This window comes from Pleurodeles waltl, chromosome 1_1 (assembly GCF_031143425.1).
Source record: "Pleurodeles waltl isolate 20211129_DDA chromosome 1_1, aPleWal1.hap1.20221129, whole genome shotgun sequence".
Classification (NCBI taxonomy): domain Eukaryota; kingdom Metazoa; phylum Chordata; class Amphibia; order Caudata; family Salamandridae; genus Pleurodeles; species Pleurodeles waltl.
This window is the reverse complement of record NC_090436.1, coordinates 658,532,907-658,560,370: the sequence shown is the minus strand read 5'-3', so window position 1 is coordinate 658,560,370 and position 27,464 is coordinate 658,532,907. Positions and strand designations below refer to the sequence as shown.

At 45.1% G+C, this 27,464-nt stretch overlaps 1 protein-coding gene across 1 annotated transcript in view; it reads right to left on the bottom strand.

The window, feature by feature from the left end:
• DMXL1 (Dmx like 1) overlaps window positions 1–27,464 on the bottom strand; it is a 1,414,533-nt gene that overhangs the window by 1,041,533 nt on the left and 345,536 nt on the right. Inside the window, exon 9 of the mRNA XM_069226844.1 lies at window positions 15,374–15,542. Coding sequence (XP_069082945.1) covers window positions 15,374–15,542 — 169 coding nt within the window. The remainder of the gene's footprint in view (window positions 1–15,373; window positions 15,543–27,464) is intronic.

Genomic DNA, 27,464 nt, shown 5'->3' with positions numbered 1-27,464 from the left:
GACACATGCAAGATTATACTCTGTATGAGATTACTTTAGTAGGCCTATGGCCCAACTATTGAAGCATACTGATTGAGCTAAGTGGAGGCATACAACAATATTACTTTGCCTGATGGTCTTTTTTGAAAAATTCCCAGCGATTGCCGAAACTCCGTGTAGAATGGTACAGCTCATAGATAGAAATCTAAACTTGGAAATACTGACTGGGACAATTCTTTGTTTTCCATTACGGCCTCAGTTTTGGGGTGCGGAGGCGCTACTAATTTCGAGGACCCTCTATTAATTGAATTTGCAAACCAAATAGCATTTTGTTGATGTTGTTTAATTTATTTAACTGTGACAGAACATTACAATATTGCACATTACCTCCACGTTTTACACATAGTTAACATATTTATATTTTTCTTCCAAATCCTGGAAACAATACTATATTTGGTCTTGCTGTACTGGGTTGAGGGGCAGTGGATGAGGACTTGCCACAAATTATTATTATTTTTTTTACATTTGGCTGGTTTGGGTCAGTTGTTCATTACATCATAAGCCCACTTATTGGTTATGGATCAGCTCAATACAATGCCAGGTTAAAGGTATCAAATGCCTAATTGAATGTAGGAAGATTGTGGAGGTAGAACTACAGCAGATTTAAGGAACTGTGTTTCTTCTAAAGGAGACTTCAATATCCCCTAGAAAGATAAAGCAAATGAAAGATGGCTGGGTTGATGAGGTGGTTTACTCACAGGCTATTTAAAAGAGAATGGTTGACAGTTAAGAACTATAAGTGTGATGTAGAGAAGTGGGTTTGACTAAATAAAAATGCTAAAGAATTGGTAATATTTAACATTTATATTCCAATTGGTGATTCACTAACCTTTTTGGAAAGGAGGAGAAAAAGAATTACTTGCAGCTGAAAATTTGACCAAACTTGTTAGTGGGAACCTCAATTTGGAGTTAGATCATAGATTGGATCGTTAAAGCAGAAACATATCTAATTCTCCAACAGCTCACGAAACTCGGCCTTTCCTTTGTAAACATACCTCCCTTAAAGATGTTGCAACTTTTGAACCAAACACGTCAAAAGAACAAGTTACTTACCTTCGGTAATGCTTTTTCTTGTTGATACACTAGCTACCTGTGGATTCCTTTACTTATGAATTCTCCTGTGCGCCAGCATCCGACGGAGAAACTTTTTCCCAGCACTCCACATTGACGAGGACGTCACAATTGCCCGGCTCCATGTGACTCCGTCTGACGTCACCGTGCCAATAAGAGGTCTTTGCCGGCATGCTGACGTCAGTTTCACCCATTTTTTATATGCCTTTGAGGCGAACAGGTGAAAACCGACCTCACAATAGCTCAAATGAATTCATAAAACCATAATGATGCAATAAAATTAAAACCATCATTTATATATATACATAATTACCAAAACCTATGTACACTTGTAAAACAAAAAATCTTGGTATGACCAGACAGGCAATGGGGAGGCGGGTGGGACTGTGAGGAATCCACAGGTAGCTAGTGTATCCACCAGAAAAAGCGTTACCGAAGGGAAGTAAGTTGTTCTTCTGATGGATACAACTACCTGTGGATTCCTCACCTTATGATTAGAGTCCCAAAGCAGTACCGCACTCGGAGGTGGGTGACTGACTGGTTACACCAAGAAATCCTGTAATACAGAACCTGCAAAATGGCCGTCCCTCCTAACCTCCGAATACAAGCAGTGATGCTATGCGAAGGTGTGGAGGGACGCCCAAGTTGCTGCCTTGCAAATCTCCACCACCGGAACCCTCTAGCCAGGGTCGAAGTGGCGGACTTAGCCCTGGTGGAATGGGCTCTAATACCCTCAGGGGTAATCTTTTCCAACGAGTAGCAAACCTTGATACAAAGAATGACCCACCTGGAGATTGTTCTTTTATGGACCGCTCTGCCCTTCATCTTTCCAATATATGCCACGAACAGCTGGTCTTCCAAGCAAAAGTCTTTCGTCCTCTCAATATAAAAACTGAGAGCCCTTCTGGGGTCTAAACGATGGAGCCTCTCTTCCTCCTCTGAGGGGTGAGAAGTAGAGTAGAAAGATGGAAGGGTAATGGTCTGCCCCATATGAAAAGGAGTGACAACTTTTGGTAGGAAAGCCGCCCTGGTTTTCAGCACTACTTTATCAGGAAAGAATAAAGTAAAGGGATATTTAACACAAAGAGGCTGAAGCTCACCAACACGTCTAGCTGAAGTTATAGCTATCAAAAACACCGTCTTAAGAACTAAAAATCTTAACGGGCAGGAACGCATGGGTTAGAACGGTGAACCCATTAAAAAAGTTAAAACGAGATTCAGATCCCACTGGGGCATAAGATAGGGAGTGGGAGGAAATATATTAGTCAAACGCTTTAAGAACCTAATATCAGGCGATTTAAACAAGGGGGGCTGATCCGGAAGGCATAGAAAATCTGACAATGCCGCCAAATAGCCCTTAACAGTAGCAACTGCACAACCATTCTGTGCTAAAGCTAATGTAAACAACAGGACATCGGATAGATGGGCTCTCAGAGGATCAATTTACTTCTCTGCACACCAAGCCACAAATTGCACCCACCTGACGGCATGAACAGTCTTAGTGGAGTGTTGCCTGGCCGATAAAATAACATCCACTACCTCTGGTGGGAGAGAGAAAGAACTCAGGTTGCCTGTTCAATCCCCAGGCATGAAGGTGCAGGCTCTGGAGGTGGGGGTGTAGAACCTGCCCCTGCAACTGCGAGAGGAGATCTGCCCTGAGAGGGAGACGGCGCTTAGGGTTCAGTGAGAGTTGGAAACGGTCCGTGTACCACACCCTTCTTGGCCAATCTGGGGCTATTAAAATGACCTGAGCCCGATCTTGGCGAATCTTCCTCAGAACCCGAGGAATCAAGGGTATGGGGGGAAATGTGTAAAGCAACTGGTTGCACCAAGAGATCTGAAACGCACCCCCCTAAGCTCCTAGCACCGGATACTGCAGAATGACGGGTAGTGCGCTTTCTCCTGAGTGGCAAACAGATCAATCCTTGGAGAACGCCACATCTGAAAGATGTGTAGGACCAGATCCGGATGGATACGCCACTCTTGATTGGCCGAGAAATGTCGACAGAGTGTCGGCACGTATGTTGAGCACTCTGGCCAGGTGATTGGCTACCAAGCAAATTCAATGGTCCCGAAACCAGGACCAGAGTCGCAGACCCTCTCTGCAGAGAAGGTACGACCCCACTCCTCCCTGATTGTTTATATACCACATCGCAGTAGTGTTGTCCATCAGGACCTGAACTGACTGACCGCGAAGGAACGGGAGGAAGGCCTTGAGAGCCAGACGTATCGCCAGCAATTCTAACAAATTGATATGAAAAGTCTGTTCCACTGGAGACCAACGACCCTTGAGCTCCAGGTCCCCCAGATGAGCTCCCCACCCTAGAGTGGAACCATCCGTCATGACCGTGGCCACCGGAGGCGGCAGTGAAAACGTCCTTCCTTGAGAAAGGTTGCCATCCACAGCCCACCATTGTAGATCCGCTGCAGCGTCTCTGGAGATCGTTATTGACTCCTCGAGATCCCTTTTGAGTTTAAACCACTGCTTGCGGAGACACCATTGGAGAACCCTCATGTGCCAACGTGCATGAGTGACCAACAGAATGCAAGAAGCAAACAGATCGAGCAGGCGTAGGACCTTGAGGACTGGAACAGCCGCTCCATTTTGAAACATTGGAATCAACGTCTGGATGTCCTTAATCCGCCGAGGCAGAGGATAGGCCTGATTCAATGTTGTATCCAGTACTGTCCCTATGAACAAGAGGCGCTGAGAGGGCTCCGGGTGAGACTTGGGCACGTTTACCAAAAAGCCCAGACTGAACAACAGCTGAGATGTCATCTGCAAGTGAAGCAGCATGAGCTCTGGAGACTTGGCTTTGATCAACCAATCGTCCAGGTAAGGGAATACCGATATTCCCTTCCTTCTGAGACTTGCTGCAACCACCGCCATCACCTTCATGAAGACTCGAGGTGCTGAAGTAAGACCAAACTGAAGGACCGAAAACTGGTAGTGTTGCGACCCCACCACAAACCGGAGACACTTCCTGTGCGACTTGAGTATAGGGATATGAAATTAAGCACCCTACAAGTCAACAGACACCATCCAATCCTCTCTGTTCAATGTCAAGCATCTTGAATTTTTCCTGTTTGAGGAACCAATTCAAAATCCTCAGGTCTAGGATTGGTCTCAATCTACCATACTTCTTGGGAATCAGGAGATATCTCGAATAACAACCCTGACCCCTTTCCTGCTCTGGAACCAACTTCACTGCACCTTTTGATAACAGGATTTGAACCTCTTGCTGCAACAATAGGAAATGGTCTTCTGAACAAAACGAGGGATGGGGAGTGGGGGGGAGCTGGGGGAACCATGCATGCTTCCTGTTAGCAAAAGAGGTACCCATCGCCCTGGCCACCGAATCTGTAGAATCCAGACTCCTGAAAAGGTAGAGCATATCCTTTCCTCACAATGTTCAGAACCCAGGAGTCAGGGCAGAAAACTAGGGCTGCTTCCCTTATTGTCCTCCAGAAGAAGAGGATGACGCAGAGTGCTGCTGGATGGCCTCTCTTGTCTGAACCCTCCCCGCCCTCTAAAGGATCTATAAGGGAGGCTGGTAGGCTGTTGGACCGTGGACTGGGGTCTCCCACGGTAAACGGCTCCACGCCCAAACCCCCTGAACCTCCGAAAGGACCTGAAAGGGGTAGTAGTGAAAGCCTGTAGACCCAAAGACTTTGCTGTGGCCTGACTATCCTTAAAGTGCTCTAAGGCAGAGTTAGCTTTAGCACCAAAACGTTTTTCCCAATCAAAGGGCAAATCCAAGAGAGCAGTCTGGACATCCGAGGAAAAGCCAGAGGACCTCAACCATGTATGCCTCCTGTTAGCAAAAGAGGTACCCATCGCCCTGGCCACCGAATCTGCAGAATCCAGACCAGACTGGATTATCTGCTTTGCTGCTGCCTGAGCATCGGACAGGAGTTCTCCAAATTGTCCTTGCACCTCCTGCGGCAGGTCCGGAACGATAACCCTAGCTGAATCAATCAGGGCATGCACATATCTACCCAATACACAGGTAGCGTTTGCTGCTTTGAGGGCCATACTACACGAAGAAAAAGTCTTCTTCACCGACTACTCCATCCTCTTGGATTCCCTGTCCGACGGAATCACAGGTAAGGAGCCTGGAGCAGACTGTGTGGAACAAGAGGCTTGAACAACCAGAATCTTTGGGGTAGGATGTTTCGACAAGAATCCCGGATCCCCAGGAGCCACCCTGTACTTCCTTGTCACTGATCTGTTGACAGCTGGGGACGACACAGGCTTCCTCCATACCTCTAAGATAGGCTCTGTAAGAGTATCATTAAACGGATGCAATGGATCCGCCGAAGTGGAAGAAGGATGCAGGACCTCAGTTAAGACATTTGTGTTGACCTCTGCAGCAGGCAACGGAAGTTCCAAAAAATTTGCCGCCTTCCTGACTATAGTATGGAAAGAGGCCGCCTCCTCCGTGAACTCCCCTGGTGAAGAAAGGTCCCATTCCGGGGAAGTGCCTAGCCCACTGGCTGAGTCAAGCCCTTGATATTCCCCCGAGGGCTCCACAATCTCTCCTCCTTCCAACAACTGCCTTTGGTATTCCTGCTCCTCCAAAAGTCTTAAAGCCTTTCTACGCGACCTCAGCCTGGCCTCTAACCTTGGCGTCGACATAGAATTAGCCGATGTCGATGACACCGGCTTCAGAACTGGACCTGGAGAAGAAGAATGACTATGGTCTAATCCAGAGCCATCCGGCGCCAGAGCGGATCCCATCGGCGCCGTGGTCACCTGTGGCTCCGTCATTGATGTCGACTGATAAGGAGATGTGATCAGCGCCGCAGGTCTAAAAGGCGATGTCTTCGGCGCCGCAGGTCTTTGAGGCGACGTCATCGGAACAGCAGGTCTCTGTGGCAAGGTCACTGGCGCAGAACCGGCACCCTCAGCCGGATAGAAGGGCATATAAACGGCGCTGCCTTGTAAGGAGCCGGGGAGCCCAATGAAAATGCTAAAGGACCCGTGGGACCAGCCGGTGCACCAGCAGGGGCCATAGCATTAATCATAGAAAACATGGCATTTAAAAATGCCGCCGGATCCGCTTCCGGAGCCGGGAAAGCAGGATACCGCTGGTCTCCATGCTGCACTTGCACCTGTAGAGCATCTCAATCCTGCGCCAGAGGTCCAAAGCGAGGACTCTCTGGAGGTACGACCACCTCGAAGACAGACGGCGCCGGAGAACCCTAAGGGATTTGAGGTTGTGGAGTCACAGTCGGACTAACCTCCCACATTGCCTTCTAGATGGAGACCTGAACCTTGAACGGCTCCGGGCCAAACGACGCCGAGAGTCATGACGACTTCGTCTCTTGTGCTTCTTCGACGAAGTGTGAGAAGACGACCTGTGATGGCTCTTATGTCCTTTTTTTGACTTAGCCAAAAAGAGTTTGGCTTCCCTCTCCTTCAGAGCCTTTGGATTCATGCTCTGGCAGGATGAACACTCCTCGACGTCATGCTCGGAGCTCAAACACCAAAGGCAATCATCATCCGGGTCAGTGACCGACATGCGACCCCCACACTCTCAACACGGCTTAAATCCCGACTTCCTAGGAGGAGACATTGTAACCAGAAACAAAATTGCACCAGATACAAGATGGCACCTTCAACAGTAGCGAGAGCTAGGAGAAAACCGTTAGCGTCGAAGGCACAGAAAAAACTGAACTGACGTCAGCACGCCGGCGAGGACCTCTTATTGGCACAGTGACGTCAGACGGAGTCGCGTGGAGCCGTGCAATTGTGACGTCCTCGTCGACGTGTAGAGCTGGGAAGAAGATTTTCCGTCGGATGCTGGCGAATGGGAGAATTCATAAGGTGAGGAATCCACAGGTAGTTGTATCCATCAGAAATTAACTTTTTTTATATTCCTTCATCAGCCATACTCTAGACTAGACTATCTGGTGTTGAAGCATGATATTTGGCAAAGTGTAGACAATAATATAATTACATAACAAGACAAAGCTAACTTGTGGAGACTGAACAAATAAGTCATAGACAGCCTAACATCCTCAGAACAAATTCATGATACTTTGACATTTTCAGAAAAATGATACCCGTCTATCCAAAAGTCAATTAGGGACATATACCTTGGGCTATCAGCGCACAAGGACTTTAAACAAAGATTTTAATTATATCAAACACAAAATCAAACAAAATCCATATTGAGTCAAGTAGCAAGGTCTTGCTGAATTTAAAGACAATGAAGTACAAATATAAATGATAAGAAAATGATGTCTAACAGAGCTGGTTGTACAGTTCAGTCTGAAAAACAGAAATGCATCTGTAGAGATAACAAATCTGGTAAAACTCAAGCAAATTATCTTAATAACAAGAAATCCAAGATTCACATTTCACTTGTAAAAAGGTCAGATTTTAATATTACTAGGAGGGGAGGTATTGTAAGATTGTTTTGAAAGAGTTTTAAAGTGAGGTGCATACCTATGATTAAGCCTGTACCATTCACACACTGATAATTTCTTACAAATTATTTATCTTCCAACTAACATACACTAACCAAGAACAACTCAATGCTCCGAATTAAGATGTAGAGAATCTCAAAGCAATATCTACCATTCCATTCGGGAAGGCATCACTTCTGGATGGTATGCCAAATTATTTAAAAGAAAATACACAAACAGCCCCTTAAACTTAATGATGAGACTTTACCAAGGTTTTACTAGTGAAAAGATGGTCAGTGGATCAGCCAGGGAGGCTAGCCTACCTTCGATCCTTAAAGTTTGCATGGAAGCTGCCAGGCACCACCCAGTCTCACTGATCAATAATACCTCTAAATTACAGGCTGAGGAGTAAGCTAATAGACTTATAAATGTTATCATGAAAATGATCCACCAAAACCAACCCAATTTCCTCACACACAGATTTATTGTACTCCTGGTTTGTGCGGTCTTGATCTTTCTGCCTCAGTTACTTGTCCTCTAGACCCTCCTGGTACTTGATCCACGGGTCCTTGTCCTCTTGGCCCTGGTTCATCTTGTTCAGGTCCTCTTGAGCCTAGCAGGCTCCTCCTGGCAACAAATGTCCAGTTCTCTTGGTCTTCCTGACTCTGCCTGGCCTTCATTATCAGCTTGGTCCTTGTACCCAAGATGATCAAACTGCTTCACATGTAACTCTGGGCCCCTATTCCATAGATCCAAATCTTCATTCCCCACTTAGCCCTGATGATTGTCTCCCACTGGTTCACTGGCTCTGGTCCTCCAAGTGCCCTTGGACCTGATTGCACCTGGGCTTCCTAGTCCATGTCCTGCTTATCCTTGCCTCTTGCTACTATTGGTCATTTTCCTCTAGGTTCTGATCTTCATAGTCCTTCTCTATCTGATCCTGATGGCCATAGTCCTCCTGTATATTGTGCTCATGGTTCTGCAATAACTTGTCCTGACCCACCCCTGATTATTCTAGCCTTTTCTAGTTCTGATGGCTCTCCTGTTCATGCTAACCATAGAACATCCTGAGCCTAGCCTTCCTGGCCCTGACATATCTGGTCATCATTCTCATGTACTCCTGCCCCTTGTCACCTAGAACCTGTTACACAAGCTCCTGGTCCTGGCCCTTTTTATCCTCCTCACCCTAGTGCTGGCCCCTTGAGCCTTCTGGTTCCACTCCTGTGGTTCGTCTAGTCTTTCTGGCTTACCTGCTGTGATCATTCTGATCCTGGTCAGGGTAATCCTGTTTTTTTAAGTTCCGGTACACTTTCGCCTGAGCCTTCTGGGTATGGTCTTCTGCTGCTTTGGTCTTGCCCTGGTTTGCCAAGCCCTCCTAATACCCTGGTGTTCCATTTTGTCCTATCCATCTGATCCCGGTCCACTCCAAATACATGTCCTCCTCAGTCTGGTGCTATTTGTTCTTGTCCCTGGCCCCAGTCCTCAGAGTTCTTCTGGTGTATGTCACCATGGTCAATGTAGTACTTGTCACCCTAGTGTAGGGTCCTCCTGAGTCTGAATTGCATTGACTTCTGATTCCGGTAACACTGGGCCTGGACTTCCTGCTCCTTTCTATTCGATCTGGTCTTGATCATCCTGGACCCCCTGGCCCTATTAGCCCTGGTTCTTCCCCTTCAATGTCTATCTGATCCTGGATCTTCTGCTTCTGGGGCCTTGGTCCTCCTTGATCTGATCTCTGTGGTTCTGCCTCCTGTCTCTTGTCCTCCTTTCCATTGTTCTCCTGGTTCTAGCCTTCTTGGGTCTGGTTACCTGGGTTGGCTCACCTGGTCTCCTACTCCTGGTCCTCCTCCTCCCCCCCCTGGTCCTTGTCGGTGCTCTCAAAAGTTCCTATCCCTCCTTGTTTAGCTGGCCTAGGGCTTTCTGCTTCTCCTTCTCCTTCCTCTGCTAGTCCTTCTGCTCCTTTGAGGCCCAATTGCCTAGTCCTGATCCCCCTTTCACATTCTCCTGGTTCTCCTTGTCCTTCTCACTCTGGTAGTTGTATCCCAATTTCTGCTTCTCCTGGTCCTGTTCCTCCTTGTCTGTTTCTTTCCAGCCTTGGTCTCCCTGGTCCTTATGGATTAGATCTACCAGATACTGGTACTTCTTGAACTGGTCCTCATTGCCCTGGCCACTTTAACCCTCCTTTTGTTTCAAATCATTGCCTTATCAACCTACTAGAAATCCTCCTACTCCTCTCGGTCCTCTTTCTTCCTTTCCCAGGTCCCTTTCACAATGACTTTAGCCTCCAAGCTCGTCATTAAGATTTTTCATTTTTGGCTTCCAGATTTCTTTTGCTGGGACAACATTGTCAACAATACAGAAATGAGGGCCTAGCAAGGCCAGGACTCAGCTCACTTTAACACTGATTAACATGTTAAAAACCTAAAGCTACCATTCCAAGATACATGAAGCCACTCACAATATGTGAAAAGCGAGTTTATTCAGATGTTAGGTGTGTAGACAGTTTGCTTGTGAAGTACCCAGAGGCTTTGCAATCTCACTTGAAAAGAATCCCTAAACTAGCACAAGACCTTTAACAAACCAATCAAACAGCATTCATACAGCACAGCACTATCATCCTTAGGGGTATCTGGGTGCTGAGAGTGCGGTGTCTCTGTCGAAAAGCCACGTCTTGAGTCTCCTTCTGATATCTGCCAGGGAGTGAGTCGTTTGGAGGTGGAGGGGCAGATTGTTTCAGGACTTGGCTGCGATGTAGGAGAAAGAGCGGCTCCCACTGCAGCTGCGATGGTTGCAAGGTGGGGGGGGGCAGAGAATGTATGTGAGGTTGAGCCGTGTAGGAGCGTAGGCGTCTCACAGAGACGTGGAAGCTTAGTCGATGGTTGATGTAGGACAACCTTTGGTTGTGAAGAGCTGTGTGCGAGGTTCTCAAACTGGCATCGCTTTTGGATCGGGAGCCAGTGGAGGTCCCTGAGGTGTTTGTGTGTGTGGACTGGTAAGCTTGGGGAGGTTCAGGATGAGTCTGGCTGCGGTGTTCTGTAAAGTCTGGAGTCTTTTGAGCAGCTGGGTGGAAACTCCGGTGTAGAGAGCATTGCTGTAGTTTGTTTTGTTTTTCACTAATGACCGAGCTGAAAAAATCTCTGGAATGCACTTCTTAGTCCAAAGAAGACATTTATTATTTCACTACACGAGGTTCCTAAAAGGAGATTAGCATGTTGAAAGCACACGTTTAAAAATAGTCACAACAATGAAAAGAAAACATACCAAAATGATTCTCCACTGCAATATACACAGCAAATATATGTATCTATATTATAATGCAAAGCAAATAATGAATTAAAAATGTATCACAGTAGGGCCTGTAAGGTACTTCATCTTTCTCATGCCAGCAAGCGAATGACCCCATTCAACTGAGAGAAAGAGACATCTCTGCCCTCACGAGAAATCTATATCAGTTATCAAACGTCTGAATCCTGATTGAGGCCACTCCATCTCTCACTGTCGCACTGGGTCTTTTTATATCTTAAAAAAACACAAAGGAGCTTTCTGGAAAAACCCGTCCTTTTGCGATTCAAAAATGCTGGCTAGTTTAGGTATGCTTTGAAAATAACACGTTGAGGTTTGGCCACAATCCCAAGACGGCAAGTCAAAACAATGTGTTCCCTGCCATCTGAGTACATCCTTATCAACCAACGCCCTTGGTGAGAAAAAGCACGAAAACAAGACAGAATGCACAGTTTACAATGTGGAAAATCACTGGCAGCTTTTAACATGGCAGTGTCTAATGCTACGATAAAGTCAATAGGCAGAATTAAGCTAAGGCTATACTGAATACAAAATGTAGTCTGTAACTGGTGAACACTGGACAGCTAATCTAGGTGCAAAGTGGTGCAACACAAAGTCAGTGGTCAAAACACATATTTCACTACTTAGGTGAGGCAACTGGTGACAAGGGCTTACGTGACTGTCTTTCTGGTTTTGGTTGGAATCCACCTCATATTTTTGCAGGCCATGTGGAGGATGCAGAAGCAGGAGGAGGTGACCGAGTTTACTTGTTAATTCATGGACAGTTGGCTATCGAGTATGATGCCAAGGTTTTGTGCGTGGTCTTATAGACCGGGTAATGGTCTGAGTTCTGCTGACACCAGCTATAGTGCCATGTGGAGGTGTTCCTCCCGAAGATCAAGGCTTCAGCTTTGTTGGTGTTCAGTTTTGAGGAAGTTGTCCCTCACCCATGTTGCTACGTTGGTCATGGCATTGCGGAAATTGGTTTTGGCGGTGTGGGTGTCCTCGGTGAGCGAGAGGTTCAGCTGAGTGTCGCTGCTGTCAGTGGGATCTGATAATGTCTGCGATGGGATCATGCAGATGAACAGGGTAGGACTGAGGGATGATCCTTTGGGTATGCTGCATGTCATGTTCTTGGGTGCCGAGGTGAAGAAAGGAAGGTGAATGCTCAGAAGAGGCAATCCACTTTAAGGTGTTTTGCTGAATACCGATGTTGTGGAGTCTGTTCAGGAGAGTGTAGTAGGAGACTGTATCTAGTGCAGCGGAAAGGTCTAGGAGAATTAGGATTGTTGTTTCTCCTCGGTCGAGGAGGGTCCCGATGTCGTCAGTGGTAGTGATCTGTGTGGTCTCTGTGCTGCGGTCGGCCTGGAATCCAGTTTGTGAGGTGACAAAGAGGAGGTTTCTTTGAAGGTATTCAGTGAGCTGTTGGTTGATGGCCTTCAAGTACTTTGGAAGGGTAGGGGAGCAAGGAGATCGGTCTGTAGTTTTTGAGGTCACTGGAGTTGGCAGAGGGTTTCTTTAGGAGGGGTCTGACTTCAATAAGAAGTCCAAAATGCACCCAACCCTCACAAATCATCAAAAGGAGAATCAAACATTTAAAAAAAATATTGTCATCTGTGAAGAAAAAATTAGCTAACAAGCTTAGATAGCCAAATATTCCTACACTGTAGGTCAAGATATGTGTGTGCTATATCCTAAAACGCCTGAAACTAAAGATTGAGTTCTACATTTTTATATTTTGTTATCATGAATGATTATACTCAAAATTAATTTTATTTTTTCCTTTTAATCTGTAAAGAACTTAGCTTATTTATGCACGTACCTTTGTACATATGTTGGTAGATTTGTATGTGCACTTACTTTCAATGCGCTTACTTTCAACTACTTCACATACTTTCCTGCACCTCGGTTACAAGTTCGCCACCACTCAGCATATGCCTGGAGCCCTTTTTTCTTAACATCCAACTAAATAAAGACACCCTTCACATTCTTTATCGGGATGCCAGACAAATACTGCATGACCTCGGCTACTGTGCCTGCATCCAGATAAAGAGTAAAGGTTTAGTTATTTAGGGCCAGATGTAGGTAGGTTTCCTTTTGCGAGGTGCAAATTGCGAGTCCCAGCGACTCGCAATTTGCACCTCGCAAAAGGAAATGCAGAAAGGTGTCTCAGACACCTTCTGTGACTCGCTATGGGGTCGCAAAGACCCACCTCATAAAAATTTATGAGGTGGGTTGCAGTTTGCGACTCCATAGCGAGTCTGGGCACTCACGGGGATGGTGGCCTGCTGGAGACAGCAGACCACCATGTCAGTGACTGCTTTTCAATAAAGCAGTTTTTTTTTTTTCTCTTTGCAGCCCGTTTTCCTTAAAGGAAAACGAGCTGCAAATAGAAAAAATACAGAAACCTTTTAGTTTCGGTTTTTTTCAGAGTAGGCAGTGGTCCATAGGACCACTGCCTGCTCTGAAAAACTTATTGTGAGCATTCACAAAGGGGAAGGGGTCCCATGGGGACCCCTTCCCGTTTGCGAATGAGTTACCATCCACTTAACTGCGAGTTGATTTGCGACCGCTTCCTATTTGCGAGTCTGAAACACATTTTGCGAGTCGGTACCGACTCGCAATTTGTGTTTCTGCATCGCGTGAGGGCATTAGCGCCTCGCAAACAGTGTTTTTCGCCGTTTGCGAGGTGCTAATGCCTTGCTACATCTGGCCCTAAGTAAGCTGCAGGCTAAATAGTAGAGATAAAGAACTATTTTGCCAGAGGCCTGATAAATAGCTACTTTCTTTATAAATGTTTGTCAAAGAGGGTTGTATGTCAACTCTTATGGCTTGAAACTTGAAACTTACTGAGGCTTTATCAAGTGACTTTTTTTTATTGATGAGATCAGGCTCACAGTTTCTATTGTTCTTTATTTTTCAGATGGCATCTCAGTATGGCAGTGTAACGCGCACTGCTTCAGTGAATATGTTATGTGAACAGTGATGTGCATGTTGATGTAACGGCTGAAAGTATTGTCACAGTTTTTATTGTACATATACTACACATTGCAAATCTTTAATAAACAAAGAGAAAGTGACTGCTTGGATTGTTCACTTTTAGATTTGATAACACATGATCCCCCAGTCTCCCATTCTGTAAGTATTGCCAACTACTGATTCCATCCTGCTATCCGGAACACAGTAGTTAAGTTTAAGCTCTGGTTCCTATCCAGGAGAAAATTGAACTTGACATTGTAATACAAGTGTAACAGAAAAGTGATTCAGTTGTCAAACAAATTGAGAAGAAAAGGACCTCCAAAGCAAGCTAAATTCAACAGATGTACTGCTAAAACGTGTAGCAGTGACTCAAAGAAAATGATATAAAAATGAAGGAAATTCCATATGTTAAAATGTCAATGAGCTAACTTTTTGTTCAGTCTCTATTTATTATGGCATGGTGAAGTTTGAATGTATATTTTCATCTACCCTCAGAGCTTCAGCTTCCACAGCTACTTGTCCAGAATGACAAAATAAAGATGTATTCAGCATGCCTGACATGACCTCCACCGTCATCTCTAATAACTCTTTGGGGAAAAATATCTTACATGTAAGGCAGTATATACAATGAATACACCAAAAGTTACAATACTTATAAGAAAATCAATACAGTGACATGTCATCATTAATCCCATTGTATTCACCATCTCCTCTGACTCCTATTAAATGCATCACTACAGTTATAGTCCACAGGTGGTTGGAGTACACTACTAAGCGTTGTGGTAGAGATAAAAGCCTGCTGCACATGTTCTCCTTCACTACATGAATACTGTGTTGGACAAAGGAGAGGGTGTAGGACCGCCCTGCCTAAGGGAAGAGGTTAAGTGTTCCATTTCTCGTATACGATATTGAGCACGCTGACCATCGCGATTGCCAGTGTGTCTTCTCTGAATCCGGAGAATAGCCAGGGTTTCAAAAGACAAGACAGATATAGTTACAAAAGGGGACAACCCTTTCAAATAAGAATTTTAGCACTTGAAGCGGACTGAGTTACATGTATGTCACTAAGTAAGGGAGCAGATGTTTTTTCTCGACTCTGCAGCTTAATATTAACAGGGCCACAAAAACAACACCAATTATGATTGTCTTCACCTCACTACAAAGATCAATAAGATACAAAGGGCCATATGTACGAACACTTTTTCGCATAGACACAGAATGGGTAAAAACCTTTGCTACATCTGGCCCCAAATTTTTGATATCAGGCTGTTTGACATGAATGGGCACAGCAGACAATACAGCAAATTACCAATTTATTTTTTCTTTTATATGAAAATAAAGTATTATATCTAGTATTAAACTTCCATAAAAGCAACTTTTCATACAACCAAGAATTTCCATCAAGCTCACACATTTTCTTAAGAAAGTAGTCAGAGTTGTTACGAAAATAAAACATTAAACCATGCTCTCAATCACAATCACATTGATGCAACAGTTTTTGCCTGAAATGGTAAGCTAATGTCTTCCATTAAACAGTCCAATGTATTCCTTATGTTGTAACAGTGCGCATTACGTTTTTAATCTTTACCTGTTGTTGGATTGATGCTGCCAGCAATATGAAAATGACAAAGTGCATTTGCTGACACAGGAGAATTCCTATGTGCATCATGAGGATCCTGCTGATGGGGAAGGTATCCAGTATGTGCTACAAGTGCAGCAGATCTCCTTCTTCCCCGACGGAAATGCTTCAAATTTAACTGCATATGGAAAAAAGTTAAGAAGTTGGCAACATATAATTTAAATTCTCAAAGTTATTTATCTAAGTCAGCAAGATGGCTCAGATAGCTAAATGCCTGCTGAGACCTGTGTTCCAAGGTTTAAAACTATTCACTGGGTCGATGTACTGATGGCAACAATAAAAATACTTGATAGTGTCCAGTGCATGCTCGCTGATTAAGATGCCTTCCATGCCACCTAATCTTATTGGATTTATCTAAAACACTGGACACTGTTGACCATGCCACTCTCCTCAAAATCCTTGAATACTCAATAGACCTCAAAGTCTCTGTTCTCAATAAGTTCAGATCGCTCCTCATTGGACATTCACATCTAACCAGCATAGTTAACTACATTTCCACGCTTGATCACATAACCTGCAGTTTCCCTCAAAGCTCGATATGATCCCCAGTTCTTTACAACCTGTGTGTTGAAACACTTGACCTCTTATTGGAAAACTCAGGCAATAAACTCCACAAACATGTGGAATGTATGCAACACTACTGAAAAGCTTTTCTCATTATGAGACATAGCCACACTTCGAAGAGGCACTGTCTGGCTAGTTGCCTGGGTGACAAAAAACAGTGAGAAAATCCTTACCAGGCTGCTTTCTCATTAATGCCCCTAAATTCTAACAAAATAATCAACCCTGACTTTGTTACAAGGCTCACGGAGTTCAGTTGCTCACCATCTCCTTATGCTACTGTGAAATCTACAGGCTTCTTAATCAATAGCTCTGACTCTTTTGCTGCACTTTAAGAAAATTGCCAGACTGTACATGTCCACCTTTGCCAAGTGAAAGAATCAAGCACCTTCTCTATGCAGAGCAGCTAAAATCTGCTGCAACTGTGCTTGCCATCTCTAGAATGGATACAGGTAACTCCACCCTATCTGGCCTCCTAGACTATGTCCTGTCACCTGTAAAGGCAGCCCTTCACTCTACTGCTCAAATGACACTAAGAAAACAACATTGGCAATATTACTAATGGGTTATCATTGGCTTTCCTAAAAGCTTTGATACAAACGATGTAGTCTCAAATATAAAGCTCTACCAACAGGCAAACTGAGCTACTTAGATGACCTACTGACAATCTCAGGGAGTTCCAGAACATCCTAAATTAAGGACGCTCATTGTCTAGTTCCCAAAACACGGACCACAAGCCCAAAGACACACTGCTCTATGGAACACTCTATGGATCAAACTAAGAATGGCCCCTGAATTCCTGTCCTTCCCAAAAGGGTTTAAGACCTACCTGCTCACAAAACACCCTAGTAAAGATAAGACTGAAATTGATATTTCTCCTCTCGAGGATCCCTTGCTTTAATAGCATGGACGTATTTTAGCTAGCCCTCCGCCTGCCTCCCAAACCAATTTCTGTCTGTGAAGCGTATCCTCTTTTACCCTTCCAACCTTTCCCAATCTCCAGTTCTCTTTTTGATATCTTTACCTTGTCACATGCCTTTATCCCTCACCCTAAACCTTCCTTTTTTTATTCCTTCTCTTGGCCTATGCTAAATTTAATTGTCTTCCTTAAATACATCTGGTATATGTTAATTTCAGTTCTCTGTAACCAATCTAATATCTTCCAGTGTAAGGACAGTATAGAAATAAAATAAATAAAGAGTACAATTAAAAACAGGAAATAGCAACAGATATTTTGAAAAGGTTTAAAACTGTGTTACTGAGTAATTTATATCAAAAAGGTTTCGTTTAAGACTTCATTAGCTCCATAAATTATTGGTTTCAAAGATTCTCCTTGGTGGAGAAAACCTTTTTAATGTTTTTAGTTAACTCAGGTTACAACCTTCAAGCTAAACTCACATTCAGATTGTAGAAGTCGCGCTAATGAAGATTGGAAATTAATTAATTATATTCTACTTTAGGTTTCTAATTGTCTTGTTACACTTCTAATATTTGAATCTATACATGGGTATCGCCAACTCTTTCAGCAGTACTGTATGAATATCATTTCAAGTAGTACACTATCCTTTAATAATTTGCTTGTTATAAAATAAGAAAACATATATATCAAACTAAAACTGCAGAAAATCGTATTGGAACGGCCACTCTAGTTTGTGTCTTCAATTTGTAAAAGGAAAAGATGACACAAGGCACTTACTGAAGCTACAGTGACATAACTGACCACAAGTTACCATCATACAATCCTGCAAACATGGTATGAATTTACATACTTGCAGAGGTAGTAATACAGTTCTAAGCCACAGTGGCTCATCTCATGCTTTGTGGTGTAAAACCCTTCAGATATAGCCACATGAAACCTCAGTGATCGCTCTCTAGCAAGGTCTCTCCGTGATCAATTTGCAGGCGGTTTAGGGTTAATAACATGAGGGAACACAGAAATCCAAAACTATCTTAGCTAGTATCGGCAGTGCTAGCAGAAGGAAAAGGTGGAGCCAATGATGAGACTTTGTAATCTTTATTACTAACTGGAATTCCCACATTCACGTAATGGGATCTTGTGGAAGTTTTACATTTAAGTCTTACTATGTATCAAGTGTAAAATTTAAATTCATTTCAGAGCACAACCAATCACCAATGCAGGCAGCCCCTTGCTTCCTCCTCTCTCTCCACTTGAAATAGTTCTCTCTTTCTAAAGACATGAGTTTTCCCAATCCTGCCTCCTGTATACAATTTTCTGCATGAACAGCCTCTGGAAATGCTAGTCAGGGAATGTGCCCCCCGCCCCCCAACAAGAAGATATAGGATGGGACAGGACCGGAATGGAGCTGATGGATTGGCCAACTTAAATTGTCTTTCCACAGTTTCTGTCCTTCCTGTTTGCAAGGTTATTTGAAATTAGCTTTTGTTACTGGTGCCTGACATGCATATAGTGAACAAAGAACCATTAGTAAGGCATCACAGGATGTTTGAAAATGTTTCTATTACTTTCCAAATAGTTTTGAGGTTTCAATCTCAATCCCCGACCAGCATCCGAGTAGGTATCTTGTGATCTGTTGTCTGTAGGGAAGGAAAGTGCCTTTGTCAAATGAACGCAACAAACTTAGCAGATTTTGGATATTCAGTCTCTTAATGTCTCAGGGCTGTTGAAATTATCCATGTCCTCCTGGGCTGCATACAGAGAAATGCATGATCCAAGAGGAGGCTTACAGGCAGGGACCTGGAATATCAAGAGTGACATGCAGCCAGAATCGAGCAAGTAAACTGGTACTACAGGCCCAGGGTAAGGAAGTAAAGACTATAATAAGCTGGACACAGTGGGGATTTATGAATCATGACCCCTTGTGACGCTGCATCGCCAGCAGCACTGCTGGCCAGGCTCCTAGGGTAGGATAGGGTGTCATGTTAGGACATGGGCTGCAACAGGTGTACTAAAAGCTCTCTCTGTTTTCACTGTGAAGTGTGTATCGCAAGAACTGTGCCATGAGTTCCAGGTGGCCACAGCAACATTGACCGCAGTACTTGAAGCCACCCCAGGCATTAGGGTAAAAGGCAATGAGTAAGGGAGAGGCATCATGCTCAGGAGAAAAAGCAGGAGAGACTGAGCTGAAGGCCGGAACTTATCTGAGAGTCCTTAAGCAGCATGAAAATATGAAAGAGTTGATCCTCTTGTGGGATGCATCTCCCTATTTCTGTGATGATCGCCAGCCCTATTAAAGATTATCACTGAGGTACCAAGAGAAAACTTTTACTCAAGAGATAAGACCCATGACAACACCATAACCATCAAAGAAAGCGGGCTTCCAATTTGGGGAAAAAAAGACACACAGACTCCAACTCCTGCTCACTGATGTCAGAGCGGATCCCACAAGCAAGCCTATAAGTACGAGTCACTACTGGTTTATGATCACACTAGACCTTTTAATCACTCCCTATAATTTATGTACAAATCTGTACATGTGGCAACCATACAAAGATACTTCTAACATAAACAAATAATTGTAATTTTATTGAGCTAATCTTTTCCCAACAGTTGAAGTAATCTTTTGGCCCAGATCGGCCTCAACATCCCCTTAAAAGAATTGTCAGGAACTTGAAATATCACTATTTTGAGCTACAGTGTCAAATGGAAATCAAGCTACAGAATACTAAAATTGTTCAAGCTGTCTTTCTCTAGCCTGTCTGTATCCTATTGTAAGCTGAAGAATATAGATAAAAAACCCTGTGTACAGTGCTTGACCAAATGTCATCTATCTAGGTCTCATTGCCCGGCAACATTACTTTCCAAGGAATCTTTAGTTTCTTCATGCAGACCATAATTTAATAAATCAGTTTCAACTACAACTTGAAGTCTACAGTGTAGCACTAGTTTTCAGTCCATCAACCTCCTGAAAAGTGCTCTGGTACGTCCGCTTAGACTAACATGACTGGCCTTGCACTCTATCCGCCACTAAATCACTTGGCTCATCTGCTATCTCCCCTTGCATAAGCGTTTCTCTCATTAAACACAGTTCACTATATCCTTGTACAACATTAGCATGAAATGTGGAACACATGCAACAAACAACCTTATCAATTTTTTCAGAACCTGTGCCTTCCCAACTTAAATTGTTCACAACAACATAAGAGGAGCTTTCCATTCCTCCTCTATGTTCTATAGTAAATTATCAGGACCCAATGGTTAGCTACCTAGGTCTACTGGATCTGGCACCTGGTTATTCTGATCACTTCATGAAGCTCACAAATATTTTGCCCTTTTGCCCTTAAATGTGCTACAGCTTAAAAGCCTACCAAAGGTTATAAACTTCAACTAATCAAACACCGGCAAGGATCTACACTAAAAATGTAATCCAAATAAATACTACCCTGACTTTTAAGAGGATTACAATTGAGAACTTGCACATGAAATGCGTGTTCCTAAATGCAAGATACATCAAAGCTCATACACATGTAACAGTTGGCATCATTGCCTCTTATCACTTGAATTTTTTTTTATCATTGTAAACCTGTTCCCCTCATCTACTCTCCATCATTTGACATCTTCGCTCTTGAGGGATACTCTCTGCCCTAGAAACACACACTCCATGAAAATGGCAGATGCCTAGCTATAATTAAAGAACATAAATTGAACTATTCTATAGCACTCACCATCCTTTCCCTCCTTTTAACTTCTCTTAATCATTGTTAAACTGAACCAAGGAAAAATGCTGCACTTTTGCACCAGAAACTGTGTCTGTACAAACAACAAGATCTTCACCAAACACCCCAAACTCTTTACTTTTAACATTGTTGACTAACCACTCAAGCAATAATTTTCTATGATAATAAAGCTGAAAAATTAACAAAACAACTTGTAATCCTAAACTAAAAGAACAATGCTCACTTCACAGTTTCTATCATCTCTCTCGCAATATACAGTAAAAGATACACCTTAACTCTTGATATCCACTACTAATATCATCAAAACTAATAACTCCCCTGGGACGAGGTCAGGACGCCAAAGGAACATGGCAGCAGACATGCAGGCTCCTGCTGAAATGGCCATCTGCTTCTCCCGGGACCACAGTGCTCGCCTACTGCTCGCAGAAACTGAGGAGTGGAGGACGGTGGATTGAGAGGCCTAGGGGACACCAATACTGATCCTGCAGATCGCCACATTTGCTGGGGAAGAGCGTGTGGCCAAAATGGCAACCACACAATGCCTGCACTCTATTTAGGGACCAGGGCTTGGAGAATCAGCAAGTAGGCCCCCAATCGTCTACCATGGAATGAACAGAGCTTTCCATCTTCTCCCCATCCTGTGGGTGTCTAATTAAGGATGCAATAGCGTCAGACAGCGCCACCCGGGACAATGCACGTGGCATCCAGAACCTGTGGCCCAGAGGACCATGCAGCAAAATATCCTATGGTTCGCTAAGCCTTGGGTTGGCGACGCCCCTTTCACCAACATCCCCAATAAGTACTGCTAGCCCTGACAATGTGGACCAGCCACCAGAAGGACCAAGAAAGCGCAGTGGGTCTCCATGAAGCGAGGCAAGGGTCCCTAGGGTGTCCCAGGTCAACCGCTTGGCTAAATATGGCTTCTGAAATGCAAGAGGAGCCTGCAGCAGTGACTGCACAGAAGAGGTGGAAGAAGCAAGCACAGAAGACCAAGGTGCACGCTAAAAGGACTACTTCAGGCCATCAAGGGCTCTCAGTCATCCCTGTAGACCAAGATTAACACAGTGGGGGTAGACGTCACATTGAGATGATATGGGGAAGACTGCAGACCAAGTTACCACTGCAGAGACTGCAAAACCTCCGCTAAGACTCTTACCACTGAAGTTTGCCAACTCAAGGAGATTACTAGACAACTACACTTCAGGAGAAGGTCCCGTGGAACATGTGATTCTAAAGCATGTCTAGTTTCTGGCCATGCTTAGAGACCTTAACATCTGGGTGTGCACATGTGCTGTGGTGACCATATGCACAATTTGGTAATTTACAGGCATGACTGAGCTGGAAAACCTGTTCTACTTGCTTTTTTTTATGCTAAGGTTGTCTGGTTGCAGTTGAGGAAAGAGGGATCCCAGGTTGCTATGAGGTGTGATATATAGTGTGAGATGCAGGCTCTGATAGGCCATCATGACGGTTTAACAAGAGGCCCCACAGTAAGGATGTTGAGAAACTGTCAGGCACATTCACATCTGGAGCAAGAATGACAGCCTAAGCCAGAAGCACCCCCAAGACCGAACATAGCTTGCTTAAGTTTCAAAGGCTGAGACGCTGGGACCAAGTCTGGTGGAGACTAAGCATTCAACTGGTTTGATGTTGGGTACGGAGAGGGCAACAGAAGCCACAGGCATTAGTGGGTGGGTAGTTCTACACTCGCAGCCTGGGGTAGCAGTGTGTGGGAAGGTTCTAAGGGAGATCTATCACTACAGTTGATACAAAAAATGGAGGAGTTGGCATCAACTCTGTCAGGATCACTTACTGACCTCTGGGGACATAAGAGGTAACGCTGCCTGATACAGCACAAAGGGAATTCACACTACTCTCCTGGAATGTGGTTGGCTTGGGTAAAAGGCTGAAGACAGCAGAGGTGTCCAGGTTTCTGTTCCAACATGGTCTGGCTCTAGGAGATCCACCTGGTAGGCAACAATTGTGTGGTCCTGGGATGGGGCCAGTTCACAGTATTAGTACATTCTAGATTCTCCTCTGGGTTGAGAATATTGGTTATGAACTCTTCACATGGTGGTAACTGAGACATGGATTGATCCAGGGCACTGCTACACAGGGATCCTTAGAAAATGTAAGGGGACATGAATGGCTATGGCTTCATGGTATCTTCCACCGGGCCTACAGTCAACCATTCTTCAGAAACTGGAGGACTTGGTTCTACGGACACTGCAGGCCACCATGATCACAAGGGTGGGACATCAATCTTATCCTGAATGGGTAAATGGGACATGCTCACATAGAGGCAGAAAATCCAACATACATTTAACAAGGCTATGGGGCTCATGGACATATGGCACAAAATGCATCCCGCAAAACAGTGTTACTCTTCTGTCGTCTGCAGGAGGAGGAGTAGCCTGGCGGAGGAGGAAGCAGGGGCCCAGTACTGTACCAAATGACAATAAATATATTAGGTGAGAAATGAGGCCAGGAAAGTGTTAGCATGGATGGTGTGGCTTAAAGAGGGGATGGTGCAGGCTGCATCAGGTAACAAACAATGTGGTGGTGAGGTTTCACCCCCACAGAGGATTTTGTCGGCCTGTACGCAGTCCACCTCAAGGATCTCTATAGCCAAGAGACAGCCCAGGCCAGGTCAGCCAAAAATCATGTGTGACCTGCCCACTACAGTGCTCGACTGGGACTACTTACTAGCCCTGGCCCAGGAGACCGGAGTCGAGGAAATTCTGGAAGTCATCCACCCATTCCAGAGAGGAGGGCCTCTTATGTTGAATCTTTCCCCAAACGACCCCCCTTCCCATGAATTCTACCGGTGTGTGGGGACACTGGTGGGTGAGCCGCTATACACAATACTTTATGCAGCCAGAGAGTGAGAGGGTAGTTTACCTGGGGACCTGAGAACAGCCATCATAGTCCTGATCCACAGTGATCCGGGGGCCTACCCTCATTGTGTCTCATAGGCTGATCACCCTACTCAACGACGAAGTCAAAGTTGTAGTCAACCGACTGACACAGGTTATTGATGAACCCCTGACTAATCAGTCATTATGCCCAGGCATTTCACCTGTCACAACCAACCGCAACTCTTTGGGTGCCTGGCAGACCCAGCGGTACTGCTGGCCCTCAACGCTGAAAAGGCCTTTGGTTCAGTTGAGTGGAATTTCTTATGGTCTGTTCTTGGCAAGATAGGGTTTGGGGAATAGTTTGTTTCATGGATACACCAGACCAGTGGCAAGAGGTTGGACCAATGGGTCATTCTATAAGGAATTCACTTTGAGACGGGGAATGAGGTACGGATGCCTGCTCTCCCCCTTGTTGTTTGCTCTCACCCTGGAGCCGTTCATCTGCTGGGTGCGCACTGTTGCTCAGATGAACGAGTTACTTACCTTCGGTAACGACTTTTCTGGTGGATACATTAGCTACCTGTGGATTCCTCACCTAATGAATACTCCCATTGCACCAGCATTCAACGGAAATCTTCTTCCTAGCTTCTGCACGTCGACGAGGACCTCACAATTGCCCACGCGACGCCGTCTGACGTCATACAGGCAATAAGAGGTCCTCGCCGACGTGCCGACGTCAGTACCAACATTTTGTACGTGCCTGAGAATAATAGGCCATTAAGATGAAAGAACAAATTGCAAAAATTAATGATATTCTAAATAATTACATCATTCTAACCACTCAATTCTTCTTTTCTTTTTTTCTTTTTTAAACAAATAAATAAAATAAATATATGAGCAATATATATACATATGAACATATATACAGAATATATACAAGTCCTCAAAACCAAGAGGAGCACACTCAAGAATTACTTGGTTAGACCAGACAGGCAACAGGGAGGCGGGTGGCACCATGAGGAATCCACAGGTAGCTAATGTATCCACCAGAAAAGTCGTTACCGAAGGTAAGTAACTCATTCTTCAGATGGATACACTACCTGTGGATTCCTCACCTAATGAATAGAGTCCCAAAGCAGTACCGCACTCGGTGGAGGGTGCCTGAATGGTCAAACCAAGATATCCTGCAGCACCGACCGTGCAAAATGGCCGTCCCTTCTGACCTCAGAGTCCAAACAGTAATGCTTCGCAAAAGCGTGAAGGGACGACCAAGTTGCGGCCTTGCAGATGTCAACCACAGGAACACCCCTAGCCAAGGCCGAAGAGGCCGATTTAGCTCTGGTGGAATGAGCTCTTATACCATCAGGGGGTTCTTTCTTTGCTAAAGAGTAACACATTTTAATGCAAAGAACAACCCACCTGGAGAGTGTTCTCTTGTGGACTGCCTTTCCTCTCCTCTGTCCCACGTACCCGATGAAGAGCTGATCCTCCAGCCTGAAATCCTTCGTCCTGTCTATATAAAAGCTTAGCGCCCTCCTTGGATCTAAGCGATGAAGTCTCTCTTCTTCCTTTGAAGGATGAGGCGGAGGATAAAACGTGGAAAGAGTAATCGTCTGGGACATATGAAAGGGTGAAACAACCTTCAGAAGGAAAGCAGCCTTGGTCCTCAACACCACCTTACCCCCATAAAAAGATGTATAAGGGAGTTTTACAGATAGAGCTTGCAACTCACTCACTCTCCTTGCAGAAGTAATTGCAACCAGAAAGACCGTCTTTAGGACCAATAATCTCAAGGGGCAAGAGTGCATAGCCTCAAAAGGGGACCCCATAAGGAAAGTTAGAACCAAATTCAAATCCCACTGAGGCATAACGAAAGGAGTAGGAGGGAATTTATTCATAAGACCCTTCAAGAATCTAAGTACTATAGGGGATTTAAACAAAGAAGGCTGGTCTGGAAGACGAATAAAGGCTGAAAGAGCAGACAAGTATCCCTTAACCGTGGCCACTGCACAACCTTTCTGTGCTAGAGACAATGCAAAAGATAAAACATCCGACAAGTGAGCACGTAAGGGATCAATCTGCCTCTCTCCACACCAAAACACAAATTTAGACCACCTATTAGCGTAGATAGATTTAGTGGAGTGTCGCCTGGCCGCTAAGATAACATCCACTACATCAGGCGGGAGAGAGAAAGAACTCAGGTTGCCCCGTTCAATCTCCAGGCATGAAGGTGCAGACTCTGGAGGTGGGGGTGTAAAACCTTCCCCTGCGACTGCAAGAGGAGGTCTGCCCTGAGAGGGAGACGGAGCGGAGGGCACAGTGAGAGTTGGAGAAGGTCCTTGTACCATACCCTCCTTGGCCAATCCAGAGCTATTAAGATGACTTGGGCCCGGTCTTGGTGTATTTTCCTCAATACTCGAGGAATCAAGGGTATGGGGGGAAACGCGTAAAGCAACTGGTCGCACCAGGTCCTCTGAAACGCATCCCCCAATGCTCCCTGTACCGGATACTGGCGGCTGCAGAATAACGGACAGTGCGAGTTTTCCCGGGTGGCAAACAGATCTATCCGAGGAAACCCCCAAATCTGGAAGATTAGACGGACTTGATCTGGATGGAGACGCCACTCGTGATCTGCCAAGAAATGGCGACTGAGACCGTCCGCACGTACGTTCAAGACCCCGGCCAGATGATTTGCTACCAAGCAAATCTGATGGTCCTTTGCCAAGGACCATAGCCGAAGAGCTTCTCTGCAGAGAAGGTACGACCCTACCCCTCCCTGCTTGTTTATATATTACATCGTGGTAGTATTGTCCGTCAGGACCTGAACCGGCTGAGCGCGAAGGGATGGGAGGAAGGCCTTGAGAGCCAGACGTACAGCCCGTAACTCCAACAGATTGATATGAAACATCTGTTCTACTGGAGACCAAAGACCTTTGATTTCCAGGTCCCCCAGATGAGCTCCCCACCCTAGAGTGGAAGCATCCGTTATTACTGTGGCCACAGGAGGAGCTTGCGAGAACGGCCTTCCTCGGGAAAGAATGCCATCCGCAATCCACCACTTCAAATCCGTGGCAGCATCTCTGGAGATCCTCACCAAGCCTTCGAGATCTCCTTTGTGTTGAGACCACTGCCTTCGGAGACACCACTGAAGAGCCCTCATGTGCCAGCGAGCATGCGTAACCAACAGTATGCAGGAAGCAAACAGACCGAGCAGACGTAGGACCTTGAGGACTGGAATGACCGCTCCACTTTGAAACATTGGAACCAACGCCTGAATGGCCTGAATCCGCTGAGGCGCAGGAAAGGCTCGATTCAATGTTGTATCCAGTACTGCCCCTATGAACAGGAGGCGCTGAGAGGGCTCTAGGTGAGATTTGGGCACGTTCACTGAAAAGCCCAGGTCGAACAACAACTGGGTTGTCGACTGCAGGTGATGCAACACGAGCTCCAGAGACTTGGCTTTGATCAACCAGTTGTCCAGATAAGGAAATACTGCTATCCCCTTCCATCTGAGCTCTGCCGCAACCACCGACATCACCTTTGTGAAGACTCGAGGTGCTGAAGTAAGACCAAACGGGAGGACCGCAAACTGATAGTGCTGCGACCCCACCACAAACCGGAGATACTTCCTCTGCGACTTGAGTATCGGGATATGAAAGTAAGCATCCTGCAAGTCGACAGACACCATCCAATCTCCATTGTTCAACGCCAAAAGCACCTGAGCTAGGGTCAGCATCTTGAACTTTTCCTGTTTGAGGAACCAATTCAAGATCCTTAGGTCCAGGATTGGTCTCAACCGACCATCCTTCTTGGGAATCAGGAAGTACCTCGAGTAACAACCTTGACCCCTTTCCTGCTCTGGGACCAACTCCACTGCGCCCTTTGAAAGGAGGACTTGAACCTCCTGTTCCAACAACAGGAGATGTTCTTCTGAACAATAAGATGGGTGGGGCGGGATGGGGGGC